The sequence below is a fragment of the Saccopteryx leptura genome, chromosome 11, assembly GCF_036850995.1.
Source record: "Saccopteryx leptura isolate mSacLep1 chromosome 11, mSacLep1_pri_phased_curated, whole genome shotgun sequence".
Lineage (NCBI taxonomy): Eukaryota > Metazoa > Chordata > Mammalia > Chiroptera > Emballonuridae > Saccopteryx > Saccopteryx leptura.
Window position 1 is genome coordinate 36,240,742 of NC_089513.1, and position 13,731 is coordinate 36,254,472.

General features: G+C 34.9%; 1 protein-coding gene across 1 annotated transcript in view; it reads right to left on the bottom strand.

Annotated features, from left to right (window-relative positions):
- DSG1 (desmoglein 1) overlaps positions 1–13,457 on the bottom strand; it is a 38,032-nt gene extending 24,575 nt beyond the window's left edge. Inside the window, 4 exon segments of the mRNA XM_066352898.1 lie at positions 1,728–1,883; positions 3,496–3,627; positions 3,887–3,922; positions 13,302–13,457. Coding sequence (XP_066208995.1) covers positions 1,728–1,883; positions 3,496–3,627; positions 3,887–3,922; positions 13,302–13,346 — 369 coding nt within the window. The 5' untranslated portion in view covers positions 13,347–13,457.
- Positions 13,458–13,731: the final 274 nt, after the last annotated feature.

Consider the following 13,731-nt stretch of genomic DNA (forward strand, 5'->3'; position numbering starts at 1 on the left):
ATTTCCTAGTGGACTGTAAACACAAGTAGTAATTACAATCAACAAGGGGAGGCAAACATGAACTCAAAGTACAATTTGAGAAAAGGTAACATGATCAGTCACAAAAGGAAGGACAAAAATACTATGACATCATAGGAGGATGTAATGACTGAGACAGTTCTTGAAAGAGAATTTCAAGAGATGAAGCTGGGAATTGGCAGGGTGCTCCAAGCAAAAGGATTTACATAAGGAAGGAGACAAAATGATGTAAATGCATTGTTTAAAAGTAGGAGTAGATACTCTTGGGAATTGAAGCTGTAGAAAGGAGAGTCAAGTGGGAGCTGCAAAGAAATATAGCATTTAGAAGCTAGGCAGTGGCTCTATGTCTACTTGTATTATTATTATTATTATCATTATTATTATTAAATGTGTATATAAGTATATTATACTATCTTACCTATTTGGTATATTTCATATAAAAACGCATTGTGCTACAACAAAAGCTAGGCAGCTGGCATGCTGATTTAGAGTTTTGGGGAAAATGTTGTGAGAACTAAGGCAGAAATACAAGTTTGGAATAGAAGACTAAGGAATTAAAACAGTCTTAGGAACACAGACAAGCAGTATGAGTGAATGCAGGTAGCACAGATTACTATATGAAGATATTTTTGGATATGGATTGATAGCGTTTTAATAGAAGAGGTTACAAAGTCAACAAAAGTTTTCTTTATGTCCTTATTTTTTATATTAAGTAGTAACAAGTGTTGACTATGTGGAAGCATCCCTCAGAGCAAGCAGAAGAGACATGAAAAAAAAGTTGGCAGAATAAGATTCTTGAAGAAACAGGTAAATGATGTATGGGACAATGGAAATTCTTGAGATATATTAGGAAAACCCCCCCAGAAAATTCATCTTACTTCTGGATTTGATGTAGAACATTTCTTCTTTATTTTATTTAATTTTATTTAAATGAAATTTGTTGGAGTGATTGTATAATGTTGCATAGGTTTCAAGTCTACATTTTTATGACACATGATCTGTATCTTGCATTGTGTGCCTACCACCCAAAGTTAAATCATCTTCTCTCATCATATATCATATTTGGCCTCCTTTATTGTTTATTACCCTTCCACGCTTTCTGAGCTGGGGAAAGAATTATCCATAGAAATTTGTGTTGAAGGACCTCATATTTTTAAATGAAGTTGGTCATCAGGTCAGCTGCTTAAAACAGAAATGAGGTTAAGGATTTGAAGAGTAAGCATTTAAGCTTTCTCACAGCTATTGTAAAAAAATAGAGTAAGATTCAGTCAAGATGGAACTGAAGTCTTTCCAAGGCACATTCTGTGCTCGGGTAAGCTTGAGCAATGTGCATTAATAGTATAACTATACAGTATGTTCACTCAGAAAAGGTTCCTGTTGGGAGCTACATTGGAATTAGAGAGGACCAACATCCTCAATGAAATTAAAGAAGTAGAAGTAAAAATTGAGTATTTGCCCTTCTAATCAAATAGGTTACCACTGGGGCCCAACCAGTGGTTAGCATTTTTGCTAAGGCACTTAAGCAAAACACTCCTCTGACTCTCAGTTTTCTCTGTGTGTCTCTTGGGTCATAGCTGTTCATAAATTAAGAGACAACTGAAAATACCTAATATAGAGACTCTTGAAATCACATCAAGTATGATCTAAGCTAAAGTTATTCCAAAAATAACTTAGACCTGATTATACGTATTCACACAGAATGCACTTACAATGAAAAACGGGGTAACTTCTCGATCAACGATGGATGTTATGTTAATTTCACCAGTTTTTTGATTAATAACAAAGATTCCAAAAGGTGGTTGATCAATTCCTACTCCAGAGATCCGGTATGTAACTGGCTGGTTTGCAGCGCAATCTGAATGAATCTGTAGAAAGCACACAATTGAAAATATTATAGGATGCTAAAGTATCTGCTATATTTGAGAACTGTTTAATGTACTGTCCTTGTTATTTTGGGGGAAATTCTGCAAATAGAGAATTATTTTCCTAGATAAATGAAATAGATACAGTTCTAGTATTTTCAGTGGTAACTGATAATGTAATAGAAGAAATTCTGTTTGTATTTCTACCAAATAATAAAAAAAGTAAAATGTCACCTTAATACATCTAAGTCTATGCAACCATCATCCCTGCATGTGTTCCTTCTCTCTGTATTTGCAATTATTTTCAGGCTCTGTGATAGCACTCAGACTAGAGCACTCCTTGCCCTTTTAAAGAATTGGCCATTATTATCATTACATAACTTTGATCTTCTGATTCAATTTTTTAAAATGTGGTTTTGAAAGAAGATTGAGGTGGATTTAGGTAGGTAACAAAAGATATCTGACTCTTCCCATTCTGAAAATGGGAAGGATGTATTAGGAGAAAAATAAGAGGACCACCCCAAATAAGTGACTGCTCTCCTTTTTAAAAATAAAATGGGAAATGTCTCTGTATGTATCTATATGAAAGTTTTATGTTTCTATGTGTGTCCATATATATATATATTTGTATATGAGTGAATCTGTGTGTGGGGATGTGTTTCTGAGTGTGCCTCTGCATGTGTGTGTGTTTGTGTAGAAAGGCATGTAGGGGAATGCAAAAGGAAAAAGGTTAAGAAATCATACATTGTGAATGTTCATAAACAAGCCAAGATAGGAATTTAATCCTAATAAATTATGAGGCAGAAAGAGCACACATTGATAGTTCCTGTAAATGTGCGGAGTGGTAAATTTGTTACTTAAATCACTATATTTTTAAAATCTAGACTTAGGGGTAACACATGACCATGTGTATTAATTTCATCAGTAAGGTGAGTCAATTCTTACCTGTTTACCTGAGTGCCTAAATTTCTTTTTTCTTTTCTTTTCTTTCTTTTTTTTTTTTTTTTTTTTTTTTTTTGACAGAGACTGAGAGAGTATCAGAGAGAGAGGGATAGAAAGGGATAGACAGGATGGGAGCAAGATGAGAAGCATCAATTCTTTACAGTTCTTCATTGCAGCACCTTTGCATCACCTTTGTTGTTCATTGATTGCTTTCTCATATGTGCCTTGACCAGGGGGGCTGCAGCACAGTGAGTGACCTCTTGCACAAGCCAGCAACCTTGGGCTTCTAGCCAGTGACCTTGGGCTTCAATCCAGCAACCATGGGGTAGTGTCTATGATCCCATGCTCAAGCCAGCGACCCTGCACTCAAGCTGCTGAGCCCATGCTTAAGCCAGATGAGCCTGTGCTCAAGCTGGTGACCTCGGGGTTTTGAACCTGGGTCCTCTTGTGTCCCAGTCTGACACTCTATCCACTGTACCACTGCCTGGTCAGGCCCTAAATTTCTTAATTTATCCTTTTAATGGCTTCAATGTTCATAATCTGAATGACTATAGTTTTATTTTATATCACAACTTGTCAGTGAGATATGGTCACAAAATATTTAAAAGACGGATACTTTGAAACTTTAACTTCATTTTGATTTTTGTTTTTATGTTCTAAGGTTGACACTTACTTTGGCTATCGGGTTCCTCTTTGAGTTGTCTTCACCCTCACGGCAGGCTGCAGCAAACTTGATCCATTCACGTTTTTGCCTTCTGATTGAGTTCCACTTGATGGTGCCATTTTTAGCATTATAATCCCTTACCTTGAATGGGCAGGGTAAATTAATAGTACTTATTAACTTTTGTTAATAATTATAACTTTTGTTATAATTCACATCCCCCTGAAGAATTTGTAGGAGGGGTAATTGTAATATCAGAAAGGATGCTTGATTGAGAAGATTGGTAATTTTGATACTTTATTAACCTTAATCATAAGGATGACTTTTTTGTTGGGGGGAGGGCAAGGGTATGTTGTTAGTGCCAAACCATTTAATTTGAAAACAGAAATTTGCTATATGTTACCTGAATTCGAAATTCACTGTTAACTTCCACCACCACCTATAAAAAAAAATAAGATAAACACAATTGTTAAATTTTAAGTAAATTCTTTATAATTTATGTTATAAAATCATTTTAAAAAATTAAACAAGTCTGATGATTAAAATTATTTCCTCAGGTGGACCTGGCTTATCTCTTAAGTTTGATAATGATGCTAAGGATGCCTTTCCTTCTAGTTTTTATATTTCAATTTTACTCTTCTTCTTTTTATTACTTTTATTTTAACTTCTTTTTTATGCTTAGCCTATGCAGATTCTGGTAATCATATGATCTAGAACATTTGAAGCTAGAGCCCAGTGGGAATGAGGATTGAAAACTCGGGTCCTTTTAGTAAAATCTTGTGCCCGAGGAGCTAGAGATATTAAGTAATGTTCAACAATAAGTTGTGATACTAAAACTTTTGACTGCAGTATTTTTTTTAAGTGAGAGAAGGGGAGATAGATAGACTCCCGCATGTGACCCCACCGGGATCCACTTGGCAACCTCCATTTGGGGCCGAAGCTTGAATCAACTGAGCTGTCTTCAGTCCCTGAAGCAGATGCTCAAACCAATTGAGCCACTTGCTATGGGAGTGGAAGAAAGAGAGAAGGAGGAGAGGGAGAGGGAGAGAAGTAGATGGCTACTTCACGTGTGTGCCTTGACCGGGATTGAACCTGGGATATTTGCACTCCGGGCCAACGCTCTATCCACTAGTCAACCAGCCAGGGCCTTGACTATATACTTTTAGCATCTGGGTAGCATATATGGAAATAGGGAGAAAAATGGTTTGGGGTATAGAAAGGATACAAAGCAGAAAGTATCCAGAAAGCTTTAAACTATTGGCTTCTTCACATTATAATTCTAAATGGATGATTTTCTATTTTTGAAAATTTTAAGATAGCTTTTTTTTTACTTGCATTGAAATATAAGAATATAAAGTTCTAAAATAAAATGAAATAATTTTCTCTATGTAAAAATGAGCTCATATTTTAGGTTTTATTGTTCTCACTAAACAGATGATATAAGTGCATTTTTCCATAGCAAGGAGAGGAACTTTCAGGAGTGTAGGAGCAAATTGCTGGGTTAACAACTGCCTTTTATCTTTTCTTCTGCATTATAGACGTGAGCTAGTCTAGCAGAGCTCTGCCTAGTTTCAGTTCAGCTCTGGCCTTGACTGTTACATATGACTTGTGGTGTGAAATCAGGGTAACTGAACTTATTTTTTCTAAAAACCAAAGGCATTTCTAAAAATACACTTCTGTATTAAGTTTATTATATCAGTATACTTAAGACTTTTATAAAATATCTATCTAATAAATTAGGTGTAGATTTGAGGGCTAGTTTGCATTTATGAAGTTTTGAACTGCATTTAGAATTAATACATTATGTCTTTAGTTCTTATTTCTCTTTAAATAAGACATTTTAAACTCCTACTTGAATTTTTTTAGAAGTGCAAAGTATAAAAACTGTTATTGCAAACAGTTTATCTGTATTACTGATAAAATTATGATTTGCATTTTAAAAAGTACTAATAATAGTAATTTCAAACTATAGTGAGTTACTTTTTATAGTTTTTATGTCACCATTAAATTAAAAATAAAATTTTAGTGTCTAAGTACATATTTTTCAAAAATTGACATAATTGATAATTCAACATAATATGCATTTATGGTTATTATGAGAAATTTAAAAACATAATAGTTTTATTATAGGAGTTATAAACCCATGGTATATATTTAATGTTAATCATGATCATTATCACCATTTACAATTCACTAAATGATAACTAAGTATTAGACAACATATTTAGAGAAATCCATGCATTTTATCTTCACAAGTACATATGGATAATACTATAATTATCTTTATTTTACAAGTGAGGGAATTGAGGTTTTGCTATTAATATATGGTTAAACACAATCCAATACAATTTAGCCCAAATTTGTGCTTGAGGTGTCAGTTTTACAATTAAGAACAAGACAGCCTAAGTTATGTAAATTATTAAATAAAATATACAGAGAACTGACATTACAATTTTGAGAATAAAAAATTGATTTATAGTCTAATCTCTTATTATCCTTGTGATTAGAAATGTTTATATATAACAACAGCAATAATAGTAATACTGTGGGGAGAAAAGAAAAGCAAATGGCCCAAATAGTTTGGACAAGTAACTGAAATGTTATTGTAAAGTCCTTCTTGGGTGCAGAACTAAAATCATATTAATGCAGCTGTGTGCTTCTTGCTACTTTGAAATCATGAGCACTTTTTCCTCTTATCTGTGGATGTTGGATGGGGGGATGGGGATGCCTCATTTGTCTGTTTTGAAGCTATTTCTTCATAGCTACAGAATTCATCTGTTATCTGTCTTGCACTTCCCTTACCGCACTGAAGTCAGTGCTGCTGTTTGTTTTGAAGAACTATGCCAGGTGACTCACCTTCCAACTTTATGAAGCTGGGTCATTCTTTTTCTCATGAGAGGCAACTTAGGCAGAAGACCAAGTAGGTTTCACCATTCTGTCAGGCTCTCAATTGGATTAGTAATTAAAAAACGGTCAGGTTGCTTAAAAATATGTGCTGTTGACATAATCATATTGTCTTTTTCTCAGAGTCTAAAGGAACAAAGTCATTCTTGGACTCTTAAAGGCAAAATAATAAGATAAAAAGAGTGCTTGGAAGAGTCAGAAAACTTTCAATGTGCTTCCTAAATTCCCTGAGCTTTAGTTTTCTCATTTGTAAAATGACAGGAATTGTCTAGATCATATATCAAAGGTACCTATTGAATTCTAACACCAAATTCCTGTGTGCAGTAGGAAATTACTAAAGAATCTTGATCATGGGAAAAACATGATAAAATTGTGTATTTTAAAGATAACTCTGACAATAATAGATGGAGGTGGTGAGAAGAGGCAGTGATTACAGACCATGAGCAATTGAGCTTCTGCATCAAATCAGTCTGGGGATGAGAAGGAGCAGAGGTAGTGGGAACAGACTGGGAAAGATCAAGGAAGAGATACTGCTATGTTGAAATCGACAGGGTTTGAGAACAAGTAGGATGTGGGTGTCAGGAAAGGGAAGAATCTCAGCTAATGGCAGTTTTAAAACAGGAGATTAGAAGCAAGCAGAGGTAGAGTTTAGCAGGACAGATGTAGAATTTGGCAAACATAGAGTTTAAGATGCCACAGAAATGCCCGGGAAAGATATTCAGTGATTTGAATGTATCTCAGTACCATGAATAGTTCAGGTCTGATACAAAGATTTGAGGGATACCTGCTCAGATGAGATGATTGAAATCATGGGAGAAACTGAAATCCCTAAAGAAGAGACTACAGCAAAGAAACAACCTGTGGCTGAGGATGAAACCAGGGGAATTCCTACGTTTATGTATCTGGGAACAATAACAATACACAAGAAACAATGAAAGAGACAGAAAAAAAGTGGCCAAAGAAATAAAAGAAAAATATAATGCAATGTCATGGTTGTCAGAAGAAGAGAGAACTGGAAGATAGATGTAATGTGAACAAGTGTCAGGTGATATAAAAAAGTTGAGCAGAGGAAATCCTGGTTTTCCGTGACCTTCAGTGGAATACTTACGAGTGAGGAAGAAGATGTAGGGGAAAAGGATAAAAAGATGACTTTTTAAAATTTTATTTGGTGGATGTAAGGAAATAGAAGTGACAGTAGAATTAGATGAAATGTCCAAGCAGATATTTGGGGAGAAAGAGAAGTGGATTTTTGAAAGAGGAGAGTATGAGATTTTTATTTGAAACAGGAGAGGTTGAGAAAGTACTTGCTGGAAGTACTGTGATGAGCAGGAGGGAACAGGCAGAAAGAAAGGGCTTTGAAGGCAAAGGGTAAGAAAGTGCGAAAGTATGGAGATTAAAATCAATTAAGAGAAGGAAATTGAAGGGCATCATCCCTGATGACATCAACCTTGTGCCTAGGGTAAAGGTAAAGTTATTTTCTGGTAAATAGGGGAGTAGTTTGGACTCTAAAATAAGTTGAAAATATGTTCTACGAAGGCTGTCTGGGAAGGAGATTTACTTAGAAATGAATACAGGGGTTGGCAAACTCACTGAGTGCATCTCGGCTCTTTGCCCACTGAATATGGGCATTAGGATAAGTCACTTAGCCATTCTGAGCTTCAGTTTCCTCATCTGTCTAGGACACTAAAGCCATTTTTAATCCCAAAATTTTGAGAACAGTGAATAATTCACTTGAAGTGAATCCTCAAGGAATCTTCCTTTCATCTCTAGTCTAGAAACTAATCCACATAAAAAACAAAAACAGAAACAAAAACCCAACAACCACAGAATACAAACTTGCATACTCATTTCAATGACTGTCTAGTTCTACTCCATTATAGTTCTTTTCTTTTAATACTAACTTTTACATTTCTTTGCATGTAACAAAAATGGTCTCAAAATTAGTACCTTAATTTTTATAAGGAAAACCTCTTGCATTTAATAATTGTGAGGTGGTCTTCCAGTTACTTAGTTGTTTTTTTTTTTGTTAAGCATCAAATTTTAATGTATGTAAATGTTATAGACATAACAAGAATGAACTTGAGAGAAGCTTAAAAATAATAATTTGCTTCTTCTTTTTTTTTTTTTTTAATATATTTTTCTGAAGCTGGAAACGGGGAGAGACAGTCAGACAGACTCCCGCATGTGCCCAACCGGGATCCACCCGGCACGCCCACCAGGAGGCGATGCTCTGCCCCTCCAGGGCGTCTCTCTGTTGTGACCAGAGCCACTCTAGCGCCTGAGGCAGAGGCCAAGGAGCCATCCCCAGTGCCCGGGCCATCTTTGCTCCAATGGAGCCTCGGCTGCGGGAGGGTAAAGAGAGACAGAGAGGAAGGAGAGGGGGAGGGGTGGAGAAGCAGATGGGCGCTTCTCCTGTGTGCCCTGGCCGGGAATCGAACCCGGGACTTCTGAATGCCAGGCCAATGCTCTACCACTGAGCCAACCAGCCAGGGCCAATAATTTGCTTCTTTAATAAAACCTCCTCTTTTATCTTTCCTGTGTATTACTTGCACAGAAGTCATTATCCTGGAGTTGACACTTGATAGGTCAATTTCTCTTATTTGTTCATTGGTTTATATATTTATTTGATATATATACTGAATGTGTATTATGTGGATCCTAGGGTAGATTAAGACCTTTAAAGGGCTTATGCCCTAAAAATCTTATGGTAAGCCTAAGATGACATGTATAGTAAATTTAATACTACCATAAGAATAAGTGTAAGGAGAACTCAACATTATTATTTTCACATTTAATACGTTGACAATTTTTGAAATGTGTGGGTGAAGGGAGATATGAGCTATCCAAAAATTCCCTTCTGATGCCATTACGTTGTATGACTAGACACCTCTTGAGCAATTATGCATTGGGGCAAAGCATTATGAAATATGCAAAAAATAAATCAGACAGAACTTCAAATAACTTATCGTCAAGTAGTTTTATGAGCAATGGGCAGCCATTAATTTGTGGGGATGTGATTTTTCATTGGACAAATATAAAAGATGGTGCTCTTTTCTCATAGACCAATTGAGGGCAGGACCAGCAGCCAATGGCATTTAAACTACTTTGTCCTGGTTAGTCTATTAAAGGCATTTGCATGTCCAGCATAATCAGTAACTGTGGCATGCCCCAACACTCCGTCAGGGTGTTCCCTCTTTGATGGGAATGTAATAAGTCTAACTGCAATGTGGAGCATGTCTCCTGCTCATACGTTAGGCAACGACTGTTAGGACATGGAGATATTCTGCAACAATGTCCTTGAAGAATGTATAGTGAAGAAAGAGTTATCAGAAACTAAGTGCTCTGGGTATAGACATGAGAGTGATTTTTCTAGATTCATGAGCCTTGTTAAATAGATGTATCTTGTCCCTTTGGGGCCAAGCCTGGCCCCAAGGTGTCATTTTACAATGCTGTAGGTTTTCCATTGCCTAAATCAGGTATGGCAAAATGTTTTTACTCTGCGGTAATGAAAACCAATGAAATGATGCTAAATCTGTACTCTTAATTTTCATAAAGGTGAAAGAAGATCCTGGTCTTGCATTTGCCATGAAGTGTGCAGTTCAGAGCACCATATAAATAGAAATGATTTGGCTTAAATGCAATTTATAAATTTTACAAAACAGGTGAACCAAAATACTGCTTCCATTTTCTATATAGTGTCTTACTGAAATACTAATATCTATAATATACATCATTAAAATATGTGCTCAAGAAAGCATGAAGAATCCCCTTATTTGCTTATCTTCTGTTTAGTCTCTAGTAGTTTGTTAGTCCTTCCCTCATTTTACACATCAGTGATCAGAATTATGGGAATTTAAAATATCCCGTTCAAATAAGTTGATAAACAATGTAATAAAGTATATACAGGGTGGATAAAAGTAGATTTACAGCTTTAGCACAAATACATAACTCAACAGTTAATAAATAATAATACAAGAATAACCTGTGTGTTTTGTGTACTCACAACTGTAAACCTACTTTTGTCTTCCCGTGTATTATTTTTTGTGTAATTTTGCCTGAGTGCTGAGAAATAGTCAGATAACCTCCTACTTAAATACTAAATAATTTCAGCTACATTCAAAGTGTGGAGTTAGTTTCTCAGGTAGTCACAGGGTGGGGGATATTAAAAGGCAATATTGACCATGGAAAAAGAAGCAGCTAGGCTCTTACGATATACCGAAGAAACTGGGTCATCCTTGGCTCTAGGTAAAGACGGGTTTATTTGAGTTCTTTGCTGCAGAAATTGGCCTTTATAGAAAAAGACACCTCAAAAATGTATTGATTTGACTTATTAGACCTGACAGTGTCACAAGTAAGTTTTAGAACTCATTAGAACTATAAAAATTCTTCTGGTTCTATTTTGCTTTCAACAGTGACCATGTCATACCTTCTACCATTGTCACAATCATTCTCAGAGACTTCTTATATTTGGTGCATAGGTAATATCGTTCTCTGGCCTAGACTATCTCCTCTCATACAAATTTCATGGAAACAAAAATAAATAAATGCAGATTCAATAATATTTATTTGGCTAGTTGTGTTATAACAGGTGTAAGCTATTGTCTGTCCAGGAGACTGGTCTAAATAATGGAATGATGGTGATAATCATGTGGTAATGTTTGTTGTTATGAGAACAGGTTCTTTATTTTTATTCTCCCAGTTCTAACCCAGTAATCTGAACAGGGTCTATACCTTTTGGTATATTGAGCCGACTACCCAACCTACTTGCAAACAGATGGCTTCCCTGCTCTCAAATGGATCTGCATTCAAGATATTACCAGTTTAAATGTCTTAAAGGTATTAAATTGTCTACTGTGTTCTGCACTGTGGGTTTTCACTTATCGACTTTGAGCAGAGAAGAATATAAATACTTTAGATAGGTGTTTTTCTTCTCTTTTTTTTTGTAAAAGCGAACATTCACAGTAAGGCTAGCAGAAAGTTAAGTGGAAGAGTTTGCTCTAGTAGTGGTTAATTAAAAAAAAAAGTACTGGTATTTTAAAGCAAAAATTGGCTGTAGAACTCCAAAGGACACTTATTCAAATCAGTAGTAAAAATAAATTATGATTTTCTGAAACTTAGAAAGTGAAATGTTTTACAAAAATGTTACAATAGTGGAAAACTGAAACATTTTAAGTTAACATAGATTAAGTTCTTTGAGAAATATTTTCATAAGGTATATGAGAAACTTGTAATTGATTCCAAAGTAAAATATAGCAACAAACAAACAATTCACATAAAATAAATCTATCCAGACTCAGAAAAGCACAAATACCCAGAAAATCTCTGTACAAAGAGAGAAAGTTTAATAAAGATATATGATTTTGATAAAATGATACATTTTACTTAAGGATGACTAATTAGGAAGTGGCTGTTTAAAGAAATTTTATAGGATGTAATTAATTTAAAATATTATAAAAATAATGAAATAAGATATCTTATAGATTCACTAAAAGTAAATAATCATGTCAACAAACTTTTTAAAAATTTTTAAAAATTTATTAGCATAGTATAAACTTTGACTGTAACTATAATAGGCCTTACTAGATCAAATTTATATGAAATTAAAATAAAAGTACATTTTATTATTTTACAATGTACAAATGCTTTTATATTCAAAAGACATTCTGCATAACGTTTATTAATCCCTGCCACATCCAAAGTTATGATATCCACTGATCCTAAAGTTCCATTAAAAAGTCCATGTAACATAGCTCACATTTAAAGGGCAACCTGGAATCAAAACTACTAGCTTATTGATGCTCGTTTACAACAAAATCCACTGGATATGACATATTTGAATTAATAAACTGAATTAAAATGAACCAGCATTCCTTGAATCAAAGATATAACTTGTTATTATAGAAACCGAACAATCCAGTTTAAAAAATGAAGCAAGTAGAAACAAATGTGAACCACAGCATTACATACATCCTGCCGAATTGGATCACAATTTAATGGCCCTGGCCTCTTTGAATTACATTCATCTTACTGTTAGAGAAACTACAATCCAAAAAACATTTGAAATAAGTGAAATTGTTGCAACACATTCATGCTGTACTTACTATTACCTTTAAAAAGAGAAAGCTAATAGTGTGTAAGGGGGACAATGATAAAACATTTCATTGCATTTGTCTGATCAACAGTGTACAACTTGTATATCAGTCATTATGAATCTTCTTCAGTAAGAAAAAATATATTAATAATTATAATTATTCTTAATTATAGCCATTCTTTTACCTACTATGTCATTTATAAATCTCCTACACCATCATTTTTTAATATAAAAATATTGTCAAATAATATAAGAATTTAGCAGTGTAGGGCATTTGATATTAGTGATATAAATCCCAGCCACATATGGAACCAATGAGATTATTTGTGTAGTGAGGTCAGTAACAAACTGCTATGATTATAACTTATATGGACCCTATTTTTATGTTTTAAAAATTATAGTGAATCAACACCCCCCCACCCCCCACCTGAAGATACCAAGAGAAAGAAAAAATATTTAGGTTAAAAATCAGGACATGGCTGAGATAATACTTTAAAAGCCCACCTGCAAAAGAGAACTTGAACAATAAAGTGCTATTAAATAGTGAGATGACTTCCCCAAATTCAATATGTTCGCGGAATGACTTAGCAATGACTTCAATGTCAGAGATGTCATATGATGAGTTGACACTGATGCATTATGATCCTGAGTCTTCAATTAAAGAGAGAAATACTATTTTAAAATCTAGTTCATAAACTCACCTGTCATTAACATAAACTTTTAATGGGTTTAGGTTGGAAATAACACTAAATAACATTGTCTAAAAGTTCTCATTTGTTTACACCAAGAATGACCACGAAGGGTTTTAACAGAATCCACTTACCAGAAAAACGAACAACACTACAATTGCTCTGAGCTGCCAGTCCATCGCTGCTGGGTTCTCTTACATCCAGGGCCAAGGGAGAGTTGTTCCTTCTTCTGTGTTCTTTTTCTTTCTCCCACTCAGCTGGTGTCTGATTAAAATAATTTCTCAGTAGATGTTCTTACATGCAGGCTTTGAGGTGTTTCTGCCTTTGCTGGAAGAGGGACTGAAGGTACGTATAACCAGTCTAGATCCCCACCCTAAAAATTTGGGCTGGTCTCACTAAGATGCTTGACAAGATCATCATTGCTCCCAGGTAAAAGCTAAGGAACACACCCTTCTCCCAGCTGAAAGCTCTCTGTAGGGCATGGAAGATTCACCCCTTTGCTGAAGGTTTTCAGGGGCAGGCATTTAAAATAATCAGAAGGATGGAGAATGATACAAATGATAA